This window comes from Trichosurus vulpecula, chromosome 3 (genome assembly GCF_011100635.1).
Source record: "Trichosurus vulpecula isolate mTriVul1 chromosome 3, mTriVul1.pri, whole genome shotgun sequence".
Classification (NCBI taxonomy): Eukaryota; Metazoa; Chordata; class Mammalia; order Diprotodontia; family Phalangeridae; genus Trichosurus; species Trichosurus vulpecula.
This window is the reverse complement of record NC_050575.1, coordinates 432,155,900-432,176,712: the sequence shown is the minus strand read 5'-3', so window position 1 is coordinate 432,176,712 and position 20,813 is coordinate 432,155,900. Positions and strand designations below refer to the sequence as shown.

Below are 20,813 nucleotides of genomic sequence, written 5' to 3'. Positions count from 1 at the left end.
GGTGGGGCACTTCAGGGGTCAGCTGTCTAGTCCAACCTGTTTAAAGTCTGGTTGCTGGTTCTTGACAGGAGTAGATCTAAGACTTGACTTTTAACTCTCAGTTCGAGTATTTTTAACTAATTTAAAATTGTCATTCCTTGTCAATATAATTTAAGCTGTACCTTCCAATATGTAATATTACAGAGTAATTCAAACTATTTAAAATAGTTTATTACTCCAGGCTACTAGCCTCTGATGGAATGTTGAGGAAATGTTGAGGAATGTTGGTTTAAGAAAAGGCAGAAAACGCACAAATTCAGGAAACCATAGATCTGTGAGCTTGACGTCCATCATTAGTGAAATTAATTTGATTATTTGACAGTTGGTTTGCATGCTCTTAGAAAGTGGCGGTCCCTAGGAAGAAAAAGTCATGCCAAACTCACCTCGTTTCATTTTTTAAAATAGGGTTATTAGATCAAGAAAATGTAGTAGACAAAGTGTGTCTGGATTTCAGTAAGCTTTTTGCCAAGTCCTTGGTGCTGGAGAACCGTGGGCAGGGCAGTTGTGAAGTAAGATCAGTACGTGGGTGGATGAAGTTGTATGCGGAAGACTGAGCTCCCTGCCTGGGGCTTCTTGCATGCATGGTGTCACAGTCCTGGCTGAAACGTTTGGCTTCCTGACTGTCATCAGTTACTTGGAGCAAGACCTAGAAGGCTGGCTTATCCCATCCCCCAGTAACACAAGTGAAGTCCTGCATTAGCTTAAAGGGCAGGACGTGCTGACTGATGCCTGCCTGGCTTTGTTGTTGTTGAGTCTCCTGTCTGACTCTGCCGGCCCCGCCTTCCCCCCCCCCCCCAGCTGCCATGGAAGAAGACTTTAAAGAAAGGAACTCATTTTTTCCCCAACCATTTAACTCATTGTTATTTTTTGGGATCATTGTTTTTCTCTTTCATGATCGTATGACTTGTCTGAAAAGTCTGGGCACAGAGATACTTAAAACTTAACGGTAGAGCCCAGCTTGGAGCTGATGACCAGTATTGTCTTCTGAACTCCATCGTACATTGAATATTGAGACTCAGTCCTCAGAACCCTCCTACCTTGGACCTAGTTTTACTCTGGGAGTTTTTGGGCATGTCATAATAAGACTGACAGTTCTTTTCCAGTTGGGATTATTTCCTTCATTATCTTTATGTTCCCAGGGCCTAGGATAGTGCCTGTCATGTGGTAGGCTATTAATAAGTCCTGGTGGAGTATCTGATAGCTAAGATCCATAGTGTCCTTGACATTTGGAAAAAGCTTATTCTACAGGGTGTTCCTAAAGTCTGGACACATAGGCAAAAATGCATATTTTCAAGAAATGAAATCAATGAAATTTTCAACAGCATTTTATTTAATTGCAATATTAACAGATAACATCTTCAATATGATTTCTGTCGTTTGTGATGCAAAGCTTGATGTGCTTTGCAAGATTCACATGAGCTCGATGCAATAACTCCACATTGCTGTCAGTTTTAGCACCGTCACTCTTTATGCGTTCAATCAAGTGTGTCGCATCTGCGATTTTCATTAAGTAATTAAGTACACCTTCTCCTTTAGCATACCCCAGAAAAAGAAGTCAAGGGGGCTAAAGCCTGTTAATATTCCAATATTCCTATGTGTCCAGACTTTAGGGACACCCTGTAGAAACAGACCTTAAGAGAAGCAAATGACGTAATTGTCCATCAAGTGGTTTGTAAGCTCTAAAACACCATTTAAATATGCTCAAGTAGGATAGAAGCCCCTTGAGGGCAGGGATCATTTCCTTTTTTGTCTTGAGTTAAGATGAGACCAAATAGCATCTGCTGCTTTCGCCAACATTTTATAGACAAGGAAAATGAAGCTCAGACAAGGTCAGTGGCAAGGTCAGCCCATGGTCACATAGCTAATAACATCAGGCTGCAGTCCAAAGACAGATTTTCTGGTCTGTCTTTTAAGTGTTCCTTATGCCATTTAGTGTTGACCTTTAATAAAATATTTTTAAGGTTGTTGACTTTATTGTAAAAATTTTATTTCTCAAATTTGTTACTCATAAGAGGCATCAGGTATAATGGACAAAGCCCTGGGCTTAGAGTTAGGGAGATTTGGGTCTGTAACCTGCCTGTTCTAGTTATTTGCCTTGCTCAGGGTGCTTAACCCCTGAGTCAGAGAAGGGTTGCCATCTGTTTTGGTGGAGGGAGTTCCTACCCTGGAAGGATCTCACCAAAATGACAGATCTTTCCTATGTGTAATATGTGTACCGGTGTAACATTAAAAAGTGACAAATGCTGATTCTTTTTGGTGTTAGAGAAAAAAAAAAAGCAGTCACTACCCTCCAGGAAGTTGGAATCTAGCCAGGGAAATGAGATATAGACATAGATGAAAGTTCTTGTGCAGATTAGAACATGATTAGAGTACATTGGAGAGAAGGAGGTGCTGTAATGCATATGAGAGGCTGGGAAGAGAGAGTTCTTCTTCCTGAGGAGAGCCAGGACTGGCCTGGAGAGACATCCCTGCCAAGAAGGGGTAAGATTTCTAGTTAATAGGGTTTGAATTAAAGGACATTTCTATAATACTGGTATCAGGAAGCATTGATTCAAAGCTGAAATGTAACTATGAAACATTCATTATAGTTTCTATATGATGAGGTCATTCTTTCTAGCTAAAATCCTCCTAATGCTGATACACTCTTATAATGAATATCTTACTAGAAATCTGTTAAGAAATACTTTTCCATTGACCTTTAGTTTTAGCATATGGTCTCTCTTAGCATTGTGACTACTTGGCACCATAGTGGACTTCAAGTTGTACTTAACCAGTCTGCTAGAGATAAAACAGGTGAAGAGAAGTATTTACAGCCAAGGGAAGGCAAGCCCCTTAGATCACCTGTTCCTTTTCCCTTGTTAATTTTAGGATATTTTGATGTGGTTAATTGTGAGGCAACTCCTGGCATTATTTGAGGAGTTTCTGGAATTATATGAGGGGATATTTTGGGATATTGAATTTTAACTACTCTTTAATAGCAAGAAAAAGGAGTAATAAAAAGAGGTCATGATTTTTTTTTACTATCACTTTTGTTTGAATATAAGTAGCATGCATTCGTCCGCTTTAATCATAGGGCAAGTCCATTTGTTTCTTAGCTCAGGGACCAGAGAAAGCATCTGTTCTGGAAAATTGGTTATGACCCAAGTCACCAAAACGCTTTGCTATGCCATATGTATGTGTGTATATATGTATGTATATGTATAAATATGTATATGTGTGTGTGTAGAGACAGACAGACATAGCATTGCTTTAACCTTATTCTACAGAACCTCTTTTGGTAATTTTATTGTAATGAGTTTTTGCCTCTGGGATCTAATCTATGTTGCCCTTTGTCAAGTAGAACAGAAATAGCAGTTTGTGTAAACTGTGCAGGAGAGGAGTCTAGTAGGCGTAGTGGGGCCTGAAGGAGAGGGAGGATCCATCTAAACGTATAGTAACTCAGATCACGTTTCCTAAATCTTGATGATGGTAGAACTAGAGGAGGTAAGTACTTAGGGGTTGTACAGGTGAATATATGGATGGTTTTATTTGCAATCTTGTGTCACCATGTATTTGCAGTTAATAATTTAGTGCTTTTTCCTGTTTTTAGAGAATGGAATCTTGGCAGTCCCTTGATGTAGAAGTGGACAGTTCCCATAGCCTGCTGGCATCTGTTGCCAGGCTTAATACGAGAAGGGAAGAAAGTGACCTGTCTGAATTCCCATCTGTGGAGGAGGGGGTGTTGACTGTATCGGAAGAGGATGGAAAGGACCGGGCTGGAGAGGCTTCATGTTCCCCATTGTTAGGTAATTCTCATGTAATAATAATGGTTGATGATAATGATTACAATTACAGTAATAATGAAGCTTCACATTTTTGTAGAGCATATTTTACTTTTCAAAATACTTTCATAAATATTCCCTTTAGAAATTTATTGATCAGTTTTATTGACAAACTAACTTCCTCTACATCCCCTCAAATCCAAATATTTGCACACTATTAAGCAAAACAGTACCAACAAGTGATTTCGAATGATTACGTACGCAAGCACAACCTTCTCTTACCATTTGTTAAAAGAAAAGAGAATGGAGGAAAATACACAATTAGTAACTGAATAAGAATGGGATGAACTCACTTATAAAATGGAAGATGATAATACAGTGGATTAGAAAGCAGAATCCAACAATGTGTTTTATATTAGAAACACATTTTAAAGATTCACACAAAAAAGAAACATATATAAAGAGTCACAGAGTTAAAATAAGGAGCTATTATGCTTAAGCTGAAAAAAAAGGACTTAAATGCTCTGATCAGTCTAGTGATCTACCATGATTCCAGAGGTCCTCCTGACAGAATGGAGATGGACTCAGGTTATAGAATGGAACATATATTTTTGGACATGGCCAATGGGAGAATTGGTTTTGCTTGACTGTGTACATATGTTACAAGAATTTTGTTTTCCTTTTTTTTTTAAAGTGGGAGGAAGAGAAAATTAATGCTTATTAATTGAAAAAAAGTAAAAAGTTACAATAAAAATAAGGGGAACATTTTTTCATTTGCTTGTTGATTAGATTTCTTCTTTTGAGAACTGCCTGTTCATGTCCTTTGTGAATATAATCTTCTTACAGCCTAAGTTGCTTAGCTTTTTCTTTCTTACTGCAGTTGTTTCTTTTTAAAGTTTCCTATCCTTCTTGTCTGCCTTCTGCTATAGAATTTGAGTCCACAGGATCCTACCTTTTTTCCTTTGAGCTATTCTCAAAATCCATGGTACATGTCAGACTTTGTCTGGCTTTTTCCTCCTCTGTCATAAATTCCAGGAAGGAGCAATCTTTTCTTCCTATGCTTCCCCAAGGTTCTCCTTAATTTGATCTCAGCATCAAGTACCTCCTTATTGCTGAGAATCAGATCCAGAATAGAATTTTCTGTTGCTGGTTCTTCCATTTTTTAAATGATGAAATTGTTATTAAGGTTAGTTGCATTGTTCTTGGCACAGAGAAAGCTTCAGCAGTTTTCTAGACTATTGAAGGCCCCTATCCCTTTGTCAGGCTTGTGGTCTGTTTCCTGAACTCACCTATTTTCTTCTTTTTGTTCGGGTGATCTCTCATACAATAAAACAATAATTATACTGTAGGATTATTGCGACTACACCTTGGTACTTCTCCATTTAACAGGAAAAACTGAGACAGTTTAAACCTTTTCAAGTCAGACAAATAGGAATTAAGCCTCGGAGGTTCCTAAAACTAATCAGCTACCGTTTACTAAGTAACACAGCTTCCTGGGCTTTGGGTTCCAGGTGTTAGACGTCATGTCATGCATCACTTTTATCTTTGAGGGGTGCTTATTCAAGCTGTAGATTTTCTTTCTTATTGCCTAAATTGCAGTTCAGACAACTACTACTCATGCTTTACCCATTCTAAATATTCCTAAAATTTATTTATCTTGGAAAATAGACAAAAAAACTCTCTATTTTTGCATTCTTTAATTTGAAGGAACTAATTATTTTCCTTTTTGAGCTGTTGAATGATGCTAGAAATTTTTTGGACTATTGTTTCAGTACTGAGTTGGTTGAATTTCACTGATGGGTGAAGCGAGATAAACACATTATTTGTTTCTCAATTTTCAAGTTTCTATGTTTTATGAAGAAAGGTGCTGCAGAATTATACACAAATTATCTCTGGTTTCATCGTTGACTACATTGCTTACATAGTTCTTATTTTTAGCTGCAATAGATAGCTGAATATCACATTTCTCTTTGAATAATTTTAGTCAGAAATACATCCTATTTTTGGAGCTTTGACAGGACCTTTTGTTTGTAAATTACATTTTACATTGCCACGGAACTTTAACTTTCTTGAGTGCTTGTCTCCTGAAAGGAGAACAAGAACAAATTCAAAAGCGAATTTAAAGCCAGAATTCAGAAATGAAAGACAAAAATCATTTCATTTTTAAAGAAAGTCAGAATTTAAACTTTAGAATATTAAGAGACATCTTTTTTTTTTGTTCTAAAGAAAAAAAATCACTTGTCATCTAAGCTGGATTGACTCACGGCAGGATACAGACTGATAATAAGAAATATTAAAGAGGACTTCTACTCATGGCAGTGAGTCTGTGTTCTTAGCGCATGGTGAGTTTAAAGTGTCTCCCAGATATCCACTTTGAGATGACTGAAGTGTTTGATTGGAGGTCAGCAGAGAGCTTAGGGCTGCAGAAGTAGATTTGGGAATCACCAGCACAGAGGTGCTTATTAAAGCTTTGGGAGCTGATGAGATCACCAAGTGAGAAAGTAGAGAGCAAAAAGAGAAGAGGGCCCAAGACAGAGCCTTGGGGGACACCCACAGATAGTGATGTGGATGAAGAACCAGCAAAAGAGACTGAGAAGGAGCGGTCCGACATATTGGGAGGAAACCGGAGGAGGGGTGCCTCCTTAAAACCTAGAGAGGAGAGAATGTCCAAGAGGAAAGTAGAATCAGCAGTGTCGGAAGCTGCAGGAGGCCAGGAGGCCATCAGATTTGGCAATTAAGAGCTCATTGGTAATTTTTTAGAGGGCAGTTACAGGTGAATGATGAGGTCAGAAGCCAGATTGCAGAGAATTCATAAGAGGATGAGAGGAGAGGCATTGGAGTCACCTACTTGTCTGTAGACAGGCTTCTCAAGAAATTTATCTGAGACTGGGAGGAGAGATCTAGGATGATAATTGGAGGGATGTGAGGATGTTTTAAGGATGCAGGAAATATGTGGTTGTTTATAGGCAACAGGGAAGGAGAGATTGAAGATTAGGGGGAGAGTGGGGATGATAGAAGGGGCAGCCTGTTGGGGAAGACAGGAAGGGATGAGATCAAGAGTTAATGGAGAGAAGTTTTCCTTTGCGAGAAGAAGGGCTTTCTCTTCAGTGAAATAGGTGAAGAAGGAGGTGGTGGTAGAGGGCATCAGAGTGATGTGAAATAAGAAGAGGGTACTCGTGTTTTGAGACGTGAAATTCTATATGAGAATAGAATCTTAAAAATATTTATATTAAATTAAAAATATTATCAACGTTTATTTCTTCCCCAAAAGAAAAACACAACCATTGTAACAGATATCTATATTAGCCATCTTCCAAGAAAAAGAAAGAAAAAAAAATCTGCTTGAACCTGCCTGAGATGGTAGTGTGTGTCATCACGAGTTCTTTGGAATTGTGGTTGGTCATTTTGTTGATCAGTTAGTAAGTTTTCCCCAGTTTCAGCATCTTTACAGTATTGCTTTTGTTTTTATAAATTGTTCTGGTTCTGCTCACTTCTCTTGGCATTAGTTCACTTAACTGTCTTCATCATTTCTTAGAGCACAATCATATTCCGTCACATTCGTACCGTAACTTATTCAGTCATTCCCTAATTGATGGGTGCCCTCTCAGTTCGAAGGTCTTTGTCACCACAAAAAGAGCTGCTATAAATATTTTTATATATATGCATATATATATGTATATATATGTCCTTTTCCTTTCTTTGACCTTTTTGGAGTGAAGCCCTAGTAGTGATATTGGTGGGTCAAGGGTGTGCACAGTTTGTTAACTTTTTGCGCATAGTTCCAAATTGTTTTCTAGAATGGTAAGCCTGATTCACAGCTCTACCAGTAGTTCATTAGTGTATCTGTTATCCCACATCCCCTATAGCATGTGTCATTTCCCTTTTATATCATCTTAGCCAATCTGATGGATGTAAAGTGCCTCAAAGTTGTTTTAATTTGCATTCTCTAATTGTTAGTGATTTAGAATATTATTTTCTTTGACTGTTAATAGTATTGATTTTTTTTTTCTTTTGAAAACTGCCTATTCATATCTTTGGAACATCAATTGAGGAATGGCTCATATCCTTGTAAATTTGACTTCATTTTCTACGTATTTTAGAATTGAGACCCGTATCAGAGAAATTTGCTGCAAAGATTTTTTTTTTGCCCAGTTTCCTGATTTTCTAATTTTAGCTTGATTGGTTTTGTTAGTGCAAAAACTTAATTTTTTGTAATCAAAATTATCCATTTTACCTCTAGTAAACCTCTGTTCCTTATTGATCGTGAACTCTTCACCTATCCATAAATCTGACAGGTAATTTCTTCCTTATTCCACTAATTTACTTATATCATCCTTGATGTCTAAATTACGTACCACTTTTGGGCTTCTGTTGGTATGCGGTGGGAGATATTGGTCTATGCCTAGTTTTCACCAGACTGCTTTCCAGTTCTCCCAATAGTTTTTCTAACACAGTGACTTCTTGCCTCAATAATTTGGATCTTTTGGTTTTGGTTTAGTGATCTTTGGTCATTTTCTTCTGTATGTTGTGTATCTGATTTGTGCACTCTGTTTCTTTTTTTTTTCCCCAGGGAGGAAGGCAGGGCAGTTGGGGTTAAGTGACTTGCCCAAGATCACATAGCTAGTAAGTGTGTCAAGTGTCTGGGGCCGGATTTGAACTCAGGTTCTCCTGACTCCAGGGCCAGTGCTGTACTCACTGCACCACCTAGCTGCCCCATCCTCTCTGTTTCTTAACTCAGTACCAAATTGTTTCGATGAATGCTGCTTTTTAGTGCGGTTTGAGATCTGGTATTTACAGGTCCCGTTGGTTCTAATTTTTTTTCATTGATTTCCTTGATATTCTTGACCTTTTATTCCTCCAGATGAATTTTGTTGCAGCTTCACAAAGTACTTTGATTGGTATGGCATTGAACAAGTAAATAAATGAGGTAGCGTTGTCATTTTTACTCTATTAGTGTGGCCTGCCTGTGAGCCATTAATATTTCTCCAGTTATTTGGAAGTCTTTATTTACGTGAGGGTTTTTTGTAATTGTGTGCATATACTTTGGGAGTATCTTGGCAAGTAGAATCCTAAGTATTTTATATTGTCCGTGAAGTTATTTTAAATGGAGTTTCTCTGGCTCTTTCTGCTGGGTTTTATTTGTAATATACAGAACTTCTGATGATTTGCAATGCTGCAACTTTGCTGATGTTAATTGTTTCAGCTCGTTTTTTAGTTGAGTCTCTTAAGGTTTCCAAGGTAAACTGCAAAAATCTAGGTAAATATGCAAAAAGTATTAGTTTTGTTTCCTTTTTGTCTATGCCAGGGGTGGGGAACCTGCAGCCTCGAGGCCATATGTGGCCTTCTAGGTCCTCATGTGTGGCCCTTTGACTGAATCCAAACTTCACAGAACAATCAAATTTGGATTGAGTCAAAGGACTGCACTTAAGGATCTACAGGGCCACATGTGGCCTCGAGGCCGCAGGTTCCCCACTCCTGGCCCATGCCTATTCCTTCAGTTTCTTTTTCTTGTCTTATTGTTATGGCCGTTACTTCTTGTAGAATATCGAATGATAGTGGTGATTATGGATACCCTTGCCTTGCTCACGATCTTATTGGGAAGGCTTCTGTTTATCTCCATTACAGATGTTTGCTCTTGGTTTTCATACCATTTTAAAGAAAGTTTCATTTATTCCTGTGCTTTCTAGTGTGTTTTGTTTTTTTAAACAGGAATGAGTGTTGTATTTCATTAAAAGCTTTTCCTGAATTTTTTGAAATAATCATATGATTTTTGTTGTTTTTGATATTGATATGGTCAGTTTACAGTATACAGTTTTCTTACTATCGAACCAGTCCTGTATTCCTGGCATATATCCCACCTTTTATAGTGTATGATCTTTATGATATATTGATGTAATCTACTTGCTTATATATATATATTTGTTAACATTTTTACATTAGTATTCACTAGGGAAATTGGTCTGTAGTTTTTCTTTCTTGGTTTTGATTTTCCCTGGTTTAGGTATTAAGACCATATTTGTGTGATAGAAGAGTTGTGGTGGGATTCTTTCTTTTCTTCTTTTTTTTCCAGCTTACATAGTATTGGAATTAATTGTTCTTTAAATGTTGGTAAAACTCACTTGGAAATCGATGTAGTCCTGTTTTTCCCCTCCTTTGGAGCTCATTTAAGACTTGTTCAATATTTTTTTCTAAGGTAAGATTATTTAAGTATTTTATTTCTTGTTTTATTAACCTAGTTAATTTATATTTTTGTAAGTATTCATCTATTTTACTTAGATTGTCAGATTTATTGGAATATAGTTGGGCAAAATAGCTCCTAATGATTGCTTTTATTTCCCCTTTATTGGTTGTGAATTTACCTTTTTAATTTTTGATATTGGTGTTTGATTTTCTTTTTAAAATTTTTTTAAAAGTCAGGTTAGCTCATGGCTTATCTATTTCATTGATTTAAAAAAACACAGTCCCTAGTTTTGTTAGTTGAATGGCTTTTTGACTTTAAATTTTGTTAATCTCTCCTTTGATTTTTCAAGATTTCTGTTTTGTTGTTTAATTGAATGTTTTAAATTTGTTTTTCTAGGTTTTTTTTTTTTTAGTTACATGCCCAGTTATGGTGACCTGCTCTTTCTCTCTTTTACTGATTTATGTATTTAGAGATATAAATTTTCCCTTATGTGCTGCTTTGGCTGAATCCCACTAAGTTTGGCATGTTGTCTCACTGTTATCGTTTTCTTTAATGAAATTATTCTTTAGGATTAGGTTATTTAAGTTAATAAAATCTGTGTTTCAAGGACCCCTTATTGAATGTAATCTTTATTTTACTGTGATCAAAAAAGATGCATTTAATATTTTTCTTTGTGTATATTTTAGGTAGATTCCTAAGTAGTAAATGTATTCTTTGGTTATTTTACATAGAACTTCTCTTTCTCCTGCTGAGGTTTTTTTTTTTTTTTTTGGTAATAAACAGGAATGGCAGTGATTTATGTGGATTTATCTTATATGCTGTAATTTTGCTGAAGTTATTGTTTCAGTTTTCTAATTATAGTATCATATTGTCTACAAAAGGTAATTTTTTTTCCTTTGTCCAAGCTTTTTCCCTCAGTGGCAGTTTGGAATAGCTTTTGTGAGGGGTAAATTAGGGAGGACTGAAAGGAGTGGCTTGCTGCAGTGAGGGCTGACTTTGTAATGTACCCAGGCACCATGGTTGTGGGGCTTCTTCCATTCTGATTCAGCAGTTCATGGGTAGGGTCAGAGGAGGCAGAAGGTAGGTGTTACCCAAGGCTGAGATGTGGTAAGAGAAGAGCAGTTGTCGCTATGGTCTGTAAGCCCTTCACTCTTCCCTGGTTGTGCCACATGTTATCAGTGTCCTTTCTAAAATGTGGCACCCTGGGGTGAACATGGTGCTTTTGATGTGTTCTGGATAGAGTGTAGTACTTTGGAACTGTCTCAGTACAGGAGAAAACTTCTTTAGTTTTTTTGACTGTCACATTACGCTTCCTTTCTTCCTAACCTCACTGTTATTGGTGAAATCACCATTATCCTTCTGGTCGCCCAGGCTTGAAGCTTAGGATCATCCTCATACACCCCCTCCAATGTTCAAACTGTTGCCAAGGCTTGTCGAATTTATTTTTGCAGCATCTCTTGAGTATGCCCCCTTCTCTCCTCTGACACTCCCCGCCCCCACCACGCTGTAGTGCAGGCCCTCATCACCTCATGCCTGGACTATTACAGTAGCCTGTTGGGGGGGTCTGTCTCCCCCAAGTCTCTCCCCGCTCCAGTCTATCCTCCAGCCACCTGTGAAACTGATCTTTCTAACATGAGGTCTGACCAGATCATCTTCCTGCTTGCAGTGGCTCCCTGTGACCTCCAGAATCAGTGGAAAGTCTTCTGTTTGGCTTAGAAAGCCCTTCTTAACTCGGCCCCTTCCTGCCTTTTCAGTCTTCTTGCACATTATGCCTTTCCCTCCATGTACTGTGCAGTCCAGTGACATTGGCTTTCTTGCATATGACGCTTCTCCCAGCTCCAAGCGTTTTCAGTCAATCAGTAAACATCTCTCAAGCTTCCTATATGGTTGGGGAGGGCTTCCTGTAAAAGGTGGTGCTTCACCTGGGACTTAGGTGAGGCCCGAGAGGTCAGCTGGAGCAGAGGAAGGTGAGCGTTCCCTCCTATGTGAGGGCCTTGCGCAGGAAGAGGTTTTGTACTAGGAAGAGCCGCAAGTAGTTTCCATCTGTTTGTGAGGAGCTAAAAAGCCTGCGATACGTGAATGTGCTGGAATATTTCTGTGCCGAGCGAGAAATGCATCGGGTGACTGATGTGACTGATGAGACGGAAGCAGAGCACGGTGGCGTCATCACCACGGCTGACGTTTCTGTAGCACTTCTTAGGGGCCGGCGCTGAGCTCAGTGCGTTACAGCTTTCTCATTTCATCCTCACAACAACCCTGAGAGGTAGATGCTGTGATGCCTGTTGTACAGCTGAAGAAACTGAGGCAGACAGAGGTGGAGTGACTTGCTCAGGGTCATGGTGCTAGTGAGTGTCTGAGGCTAGATTCGAACTCAGCTCTTCCTGATTCCAGGCCCAGCACTCTCTCTGCCACTCCATAGCTGTACAGTGACTACAGCAATGTAAAGGAAATAAAAACTTGAAATGAAAGCTGTGTAATCATGATGACAAAGCCTGACTCTGAAGAAGAGGTGAGACCACGTGCTCCTCTCCCATCTGTGGAAGTGGAGGACCGTGAGTGTGGAACACAGCGTACGCTGACAAGCTTGACTGGTGTACGTGTTACTTTTGCTGAACGACTTCTTTTTCTTTCATTTTTTTTCTTTTTATTCAGTATAATGGATGGATGGATGACTGTCTTGGTGGAGGAAGGTGAAGGAAAGTGATATAAAATAAAAGATAACATTTTTTCTTAAAGCACTGTCTATGAAGCCTGTGAAATTAAATTCAATTTTAGTACTATAAACGTGAGATCCTTGTAGTAGAACCAGCAAGTGGTTATCAAAGCTAAATGAAGCGAACTTTATCACTCATGACATTTTCTTTTTTTAAGTTAATTTATTTATTTTTAGTTTTCAACATTCACTTCCATAAGTTTTAAATTTTCTCCCTTTTCCTCCCCTCTCCCCTTCTTAAGGCGGCATGCAAGCTGATATAGGCTCTACATATGCATTCCCGTTAAACATATTTTCACATTAGTCATGTTATATAGAAGAATTAGAACACATGGGAAGGACCAACTCATGACATTTTCATTAAAAATGAAGTGAAATGGAAGAATGACTCATGAAATCTAGGAGCCTGAAAAGTTGTTGCACCAAAGGCAACAGGAAAAATTTACTCTGGACGTTTGATCAAGCTAGGCTCAGGGGAAGTATTTGCAAAAAGACCTTCAAAAAACAGTGCAACATAGATAGGAACATGTACTACAAAGGATGAAGTATGTGAACTATTCAAAAAAGAAACTTACGGATCATCATGACAAAGGTCTATACCTTTTCACGTAATTTCATAGGCAAGAGATAAAGCAATTTTAATGGTCTCCGTGGTCTAAAATACCAAGAAATTTAGTGAAGTAATAATTGATAACAGAGAAGGCTAATTTCTAACAGTGCTTAGCCAGGAAACTGAGGAACAGAGGGAATTGGAGCACATATCATTGTGTGCACAGCTTCACCAGACCTGAAGTAAATGGGTTTGGCATCTAGTTGAGGCTGGTTCTCTGTCTCTGTCCCCCTCCTCCCCAACAAACTACTTTGAAGTAGTTGCTGAGGTCAGTGAAAAGTGTATTTCCCAGTGTGGGAGCAGGCTGAGACAACTTTTGAGTTCTATTCCTTGGGGAAACTACCCTCAAAGGGGAAGGAGTCAGAAAAAGAAAGCATTAGCTCTACACAAGTAAAGTATGTTGATGTTAGAGGAAGGATGTGTAGAGATAACAAAGTTTCAATGAAAAGAATTTACAGATCACCTCCAGAAAAAATCCTCCAAGAAGCACAGTGGTGAATTAAACTGTTCCAGTGACAAACTACAGATTCTGCAAGTGAGCAGGAGAAAGTCCTTCCAAAATAAAGGAAATTCAAATAGCATAAAAGGATTCAGCCCCCACTAGAGACTATAGGAGAAAATGAAAAAATTTGTTTCAAAGAGCAAATAAATAAATATAGAATATAGAATAAAGTTCTCTCTCCCCCTAAAGGGGTAAAAAAACCTACAAAGAGAAAGATGCTTATGGGATTATTGACAAGAAGAAGAAAACAAAGGGACTATTGAAGGATCTCTTTATATAAAAACTTCACAAGGAAACAAGGATGAAAATGGAATCTTTATGCAAGAACTGATGAGCAAGAGGCCTGAGACACCACGAACTGACTTACCCCATGAACTGACTTACCCCACGGTACCTTGTGTTGTCCAGGTGATCAGTATGTTTCATGGGGTTAAACAGTACAATATGGGGACAGGTCAAAGGGGAAAAGGGAAGAGGGAGATAGAGGAGATAGTTTGTTGTCGCCTAAGCAATGAAAGTGTGAGAAATAGTCATCCTACCAAGATTTGCACCTGGTCATGAGTGAATTTAGAAAAAAAGATTTTTATTTCATGTCATTTCAGATGGGTGACCTAACCTTTAAACCTTTGTGGAAAAGGATCCCTTAGTAGGTGCAGGCACACTTCAAGACATTACAAAGCTCTTTAATAACCCATCCTGATTCGAATTTCCTTTCCTGCATTCCATTGGTCAGCATTTCAGGGTTCTCAGCTTGTCTGAAAACACCTAAACCCTATCGCCATGTGTGTCTACACCCCTGCTTACATCTCTTATTTCCATATTTCAGTCCCCACTCCCCCAACCCTTTTTATGCTCATTTTTCTTTATCATGAGAAAGGATCTTTCTCAATTGTTAAGAGAATTGACAAAAGCTATGAGTTGAAGATTTGGCCCAGGATATCCAGGAGAAAGAGCCCTGTTATCTAAGACCTCATCCTTGGTGAACTACACCTGGTCTGACAGTTTTTTTATACACAGGAAAAAGGCCTTGTCTGAACCAAAGAAGAGGAGTCTGCTTTCACATATTCTGATTAACAGGTGGCCAAAATCTCCCCCGGATTTCTATTACAATTAGTTTTCTCTCTTACACCAGCCATCAGTATGACCTCACATCATGTTTCATATAGTTTCTGTGGAAACAAAATTCAGTCATCCCTTTCAAAGGGAGAGCAGCTCCTGTAGCATCTTAGGAAGAAGAAGGCCAACAGGAGAGCAGATGAAGTGACCAAGGGAGGGATATTGAGTCAGTGGTGAGAGGGTCCTACAAAGAATGCTCCCATAGAGACAGAAGGATGGTCAGTGTTGTGAGACGGGAAACCTTATGATGCAGCTTAGAGAGACCACCATCAATGAGAGTATTGTGCTTCTATGAACAGCATCCTGCCTTCGGAGGAGAAGAGTCAGCAATAGAGAACAGCTCGTACCCAGAAGAGTGGGAAAGCATGGACTCAGAAAGGAGATTTCTTGGCAAATGGGAAAAGAAATGAACACAGGGAATTCAAAGGGTACTATTGAACTGCATCAGGAATGTAGGAAAATTCAGACCTGGGGCAGTATTCCTATCTTCTCTTTTCTCTTGGAGGGATTTATATCTCCAAGAGTGAGGCCCAACAGAAAATGGGGCAGGCAGGTGGTGGTGAGGTCTAACAAGGTAATAACATAGGAACTTGGGAAGAAGGACTCAAAATACTCACTTTAGAAGCTTTAATTCCATAAGGAATACTAAAGAAGCAATAAATAAGCATATGGACTATGAATCAAAAAATAAAAATCCAGAATAGACAGGGAAGAGAAATAATGAAGAGAATGAGATAAAGACATCCTTTTGAGAATAAGATGTGGAATGTAAAACAAGTTGAAAGGCAAGAGGAAGGGCCATTTTACTGGAGTACTGAGAGAAAAAGGAGGAGAAGAATTAGATAATTAGATTGAAAAAGGAACTTGATGTTAAGTGCAATTACAAGACTAGGAAAAAGAGCTAACAGCTGCGGGAGAAATTGAGGGCAAAGGGAGTCGAGCTGGTGAGGACAGGGCTGTCTTAAAGTGGATTAGCAAAAGTAACCAAAGAAAGAATTTTTTTTTTTTTACAGAGGAAGAGAAAAAATAAAAACCCTAATTAAGAAAACCAACAGTATTAAAAAAAAATGGAGGAAAATGTGGACCTCAGTAGTGCCATAGGATGCTGGAGGAAGTGGCTGGAGTCAGGAATAGTTCAGACCTGGCCTGAGACACTTACTAGTAATGGGAACCTAAGCAAGTCACTTAGCCTCTGCCTGCCTTGGCTTTTTGATCTGTTAAATGGGGAGAATAATTACACCTACATCCTAGCATTGTTGTGAGGGTGAAATAATACAGTATTTGTAAAGCACTTTGCAAACCTAAATTTGTGCTATGTGAATACTAGTTATAATAATGATGATGATAATGATGAACGGATTAAACAGCTCAATAAAAGCGGTGACAGATTGGATAAGGAAATAAAACCCCACAATCTTTTACTTACAAGAAATACCACTGAAAAACAAAAACACAGCATAATAATGAGGGGCTAGAACAAAATTTAGGTGCATCAAGCGCATCCAAAAAAGCAGGAGTTGCAATCTTACTATGAAACAAAGTAAAACCAAAAATTCACAACATCAAAAAAGATAAACAAGGAAGTTTTGCTGAAAAGAACTATAGACAGTAAGCCAGTATTAAGTTTATATGCTCTAAATGCCTCCAAACTTGTGAAGGGAAAATCAATTGAATTATAAGAAGACATAGTAATACAATTGTGGCAAGAGATTTTAATGTCCTTTGTTCAGTTTTGGACTGATCTAACAAATAAAAAAAATTATAGAATTAAAGAAATTGCTAGAGAAATGGGATTGCTAAAGAATATATGTATTTTTCAGTACCACACAGAAGGTTTACAAAAATTGACCATGTATTAAGGCACAGAAATATTGTAAATAAATGTAAAAATGGAGAAATAGTGAACACATCCGTTATGCAGTAAAAATAGTGAGCAGTTCAGGGAGTACCAACAAAAGTCAGAAACTCAGATGGAGACTTAATAATGCAATTTAAAATAACGACTGGGTCAAGGAACAAATCATAAAAATAATTATATGAAAGGAAGTGGTGATGATGAAACAACATGCCGTAATTACCCTAATTTAGCTAAAACAGTACTAAGGGGAAAAGATTATCTCCCAAAACAAATATACATCAACAAAATAGAAAAGGAAAATGTTCATGAACTGAATGTGCATTTCAAAAATTAGGAAGCCAACAAATAAATCCAAACTAACGTGATACTAAAAATCAGAGGAGAAATAGATAAACTGGCACTCCGCTTCCTCCAGACCTATAGAAACCAAAAGTGGTTTCTTTGAAAAGCCTAGCAATTGATTAACAGTTGATAAACCTGATTAAAAGGAAGAAGGCAGAAAAAAAAACCCCAAAATAACAAATGAATAAGGTGAAATCATAATAAAACCAGGGTAAATAAATACAATTAGCAATATTTAGTACGCATAGTTGTATGTTAGCGAAACTGAGAACATGGACAAAATAGAGGAATACTGTCAGAAACATAAAATACCCAAACTAACAGATGACCAAAGAAGAGTCTTAAATAATCAAATGTCAGAAAAGGAAGTAGAGTTAGCTATAAGGGAATGACCAAAGGAGAGAGGGAATCTTCTATTCCTGATGGAGATTTTTTTTTATTATACTAATACATACTAATGTACTGTAATAATGACCAGAGAATTCTATCAAATTTTTAAAGAATAATTAATACTGTACCAGTTGAAAAAGAAGACCTCCTATCAAATTCCTTTAATGAATAAAAAATAACCTTAATATCCAAAGCAGTTAAGGATAAAGCAAATAGGGAGAACTAGACCAATCTCAGTAGTGAACATTCATCCAAAAATTTTAAATAAAATCCTTTCTAACAGACTACCCCAAGACATCTTTCATTATGACCAAGTTGGACTTATACCCAGGATACTTCAACATCAAGAAAACAACCAGCACAATCATGTTAAAAACAAAAACAAGTAAAACCCCTGAAAAGTAGAGGCATAGAGGAGTCCTTTGTTGATATCTTAAAAATTTTCCTTCCAAAACCAAAAAGCGAGCATTGTATGCAGTGGGGGTATAGAATCTTTTTGATTATTGTAGGAAAAAAGCAAAGCTGCCTGTTCTTTCCCTTATTGTCTGATATAGTTCTGGAACTGTTAGCACTAGGAATAAGATGAGAAAGAAATTAAAGACATAAAAGTAAGTAAAGAGGAGATAAAACCATCTCAGTTTGTTGATCGTTTGGATGATCCCAGGGAATCAGCAAAGATACTGAGACCAAAGTTCCAGGTTATCAAATTAACCCTTAAAAATCAATGGCTTTTATATATAATAATAACGAAATGCAAGGGGCAGCAATAGAAAGGGAAATTCTCTTCTAAATAACCACACAGTGCATCAGGCATGTGAAGATCAGTCTGCTAGAGCATGCGAGACTTACATGGATTCAGTCACAACTCACAGCTGTAGGAATATTCAGTCTTCATGGCTTTTGACTTGACAATATAATAAAAATGACAGTACTACCAAAGTCAAATTATAGTTTTAATGCTATATCAGTCAAAACTATAAAATAATAACAGAATTCATTTTGAGAAACAAAAGATGTGGAATATCGAAGGAGATGATGAAAAGAGGTAGGAAGAGGAAATAGCGGTTCCAGACCTCAGACTCATTTTTTAAAGCAGCAGTCCTCAAAACCATGGGGTGATGGTTCAGAAATAGAGAAGCAGATCAGTGGAGGCCACAGAGGGCTGATTGTGGCTCCTGGGGTTGGTGCATACTTAGCAGATTCTCTTCTTCCTCCACTTCCCTCTTCCCTGTAAAACCTACCCTTTCTGGGAGAGTAGTTAGGTGACCAAAGTCCAGGGACTCTGGGCTTTGCTCTTCAGTTGTGTACCCAAGGATACTCTAATTAGCAGTTAGTCTCACATTTCTGGTCAGGTGATGATATGAAAGGATGTAGAGAAGCTATTTATCCTATTTTTTTTTCAGAGCTCATTTTCATAATAATTTTTACTCTCTAGTCTCATCTCTTCTGGCCATTCTTATACCTGAGTTATTACCTCCTAGGCTTCTCTTAGTCTTTAATATTTTTCACTGTGCTTAGTGCTTTCTTTTGTTCACACACATTGGAGTGATCCTCTTGGGCACTATTAGAGGTTAACTGTAGACAGTCTAGATAGTTCACTTTCTGGCGAAAGCAGTGGAGAAATGTAAAGGTGAGTGAGTATCTCCGTCCCTTAAAACATATCGAGCATATTGAAATCTTCCTACGGACCTGATTGGTTAAGAGGACTCAAAGCTTAACGGTTGGCATAACTTGCTTGTTGCCTTGAGAACAGAGCTCCAGGCACTCTATGATGCTTAACAGGTCATAATAGGCAGCTTGGGCTTGGAAGCTTTGCTCAGCTGATTCATCTTGGGAGTGTTTTCCATGCATCCTTGTTAATATCCTCTTCCTGCTATGGCCAAAAGTCTCCTTTTGTTAAATGTTGAATGACCTGTGAGAATCTCCTGCCATCCCAGTATGGACCCTCCACCTACCAGGGATTGGCCTGAATCGGATCCACTCCTGAAAATTTGTACCGTTGGCTTAGTTGGCAGAATTGGAGCAGAATGGTTTCATTGAATTGGAAGGATGGCCAGTGCAGTGGAAAGGATGGAGTTGGAATTAAGGTTAGAGTTGTATATTGTGGAAACATCTTCTCTTCTTTCTCCATGTGCCTGTCCTTTCCTCTCCGTCCCCATTAAAGAGTAAAATGCCTGCAAGGAGAGACTGATGTGAATGCTTTGGAATGGTGTCTTGAAGATGAGTGTCTTTGAGGCTCATTATTTGTGTTGTGTCTGGTCCTTCCACTTTGGTAATTTAAGCCTTCTGTAAATGCTGCTAGATGATTTCCTCAAAACCCATTTTACCTTCAAAGCAGCTTTCATTTCAGGTGTTTTCAGTCATGTCTGACTCTTCATGACCTCATTTGGGGTTTTCTTGGCAAAGAAAACTGGGGCAAACAGTTAAGTGACTTGCCCAGGGTCACACGGCTAGTAATTATCTAAGGCTAGATTTGAACTGAGGAAGATGAGTCATTCTCACTCCAGGCCTGGTGCTCTACCACTGTGACACCTCGCTGCCTGATTAACTGAAGTAATCAAAGACTTCTTCCGTCTCTTCCGAACACTGCCATAATAACTTTAGGGAGGAGTCTTTCTGGCCAGGAGAAAGAGGTTCTTCAAGGGTAGGTTAAAAATTGGTTATGTCTTTGGTAAATGGAGGAAAAGGATATAATGCGGGACATTGTTTTGGAATTGAAAGTAAATTGAAGGTTTCTCATTCAGATAAGTCCAAAGGCTTCAGTCTGGAATGTTGAGAAAAATGCTTTCTTAATATTTCTAAAAGAGTGATGCTTGTACACAGAATAGATGGGAAATTTGTGTTAAAAATATTTAAAAGCCTGGGAATAAATGAATCATCCCTTAACATAGTTAGTAGTATCTATCTAAATCCATGAGCAAGCATTATATGTAATGGAAAAAATGAAATAGAGGCCTTTCCAATAAGATAAGAGTTAAAACAAGAACTTCTTGTTCATGTCCATGGTTGTCCCTATTATTTGATGTGCTAAAAATACTAGCTATAGGAATTAGATGAGATAATAAAATTGAAGGAATAAATATAAGCAAAGAAGAAAAAATTTATTGTTTTTGCCAGATGGTGTGGAACTCAGAGAACTCTAGAGATTTAACTATAAATTCATCGCAACAATAACTTTGTTAAAATAGGAGGATATGAAATAAGCCTACAGAAATCATACCCTTTACTATATATTGCCAATAAGCAGCAGGAAGAAGTAGAAAAAGAAATTCCTTTCAAAATTACAGTAGATTGTATAAAA

General features: G+C 38.0%; 1 protein-coding gene across 1 annotated transcript in view; it reads left to right on the top strand.

The window, feature by feature from the left end:
* Positions 1–20,813, top strand: part of ALMS1 (ALMS1 centrosome and basal body associated protein) — a 136,583-nt gene that overhangs the window by 17,553 nt on the left and 98,217 nt on the right. Inside the window, exon 2 of the mRNA XM_036750141.1 lies at positions 3,629–3,824. Coding sequence (XP_036606036.1) covers positions 3,629–3,824 — 196 coding nt within the window. The remainder of the gene's footprint in view (positions 1–3,628; positions 3,825–20,813) is intronic.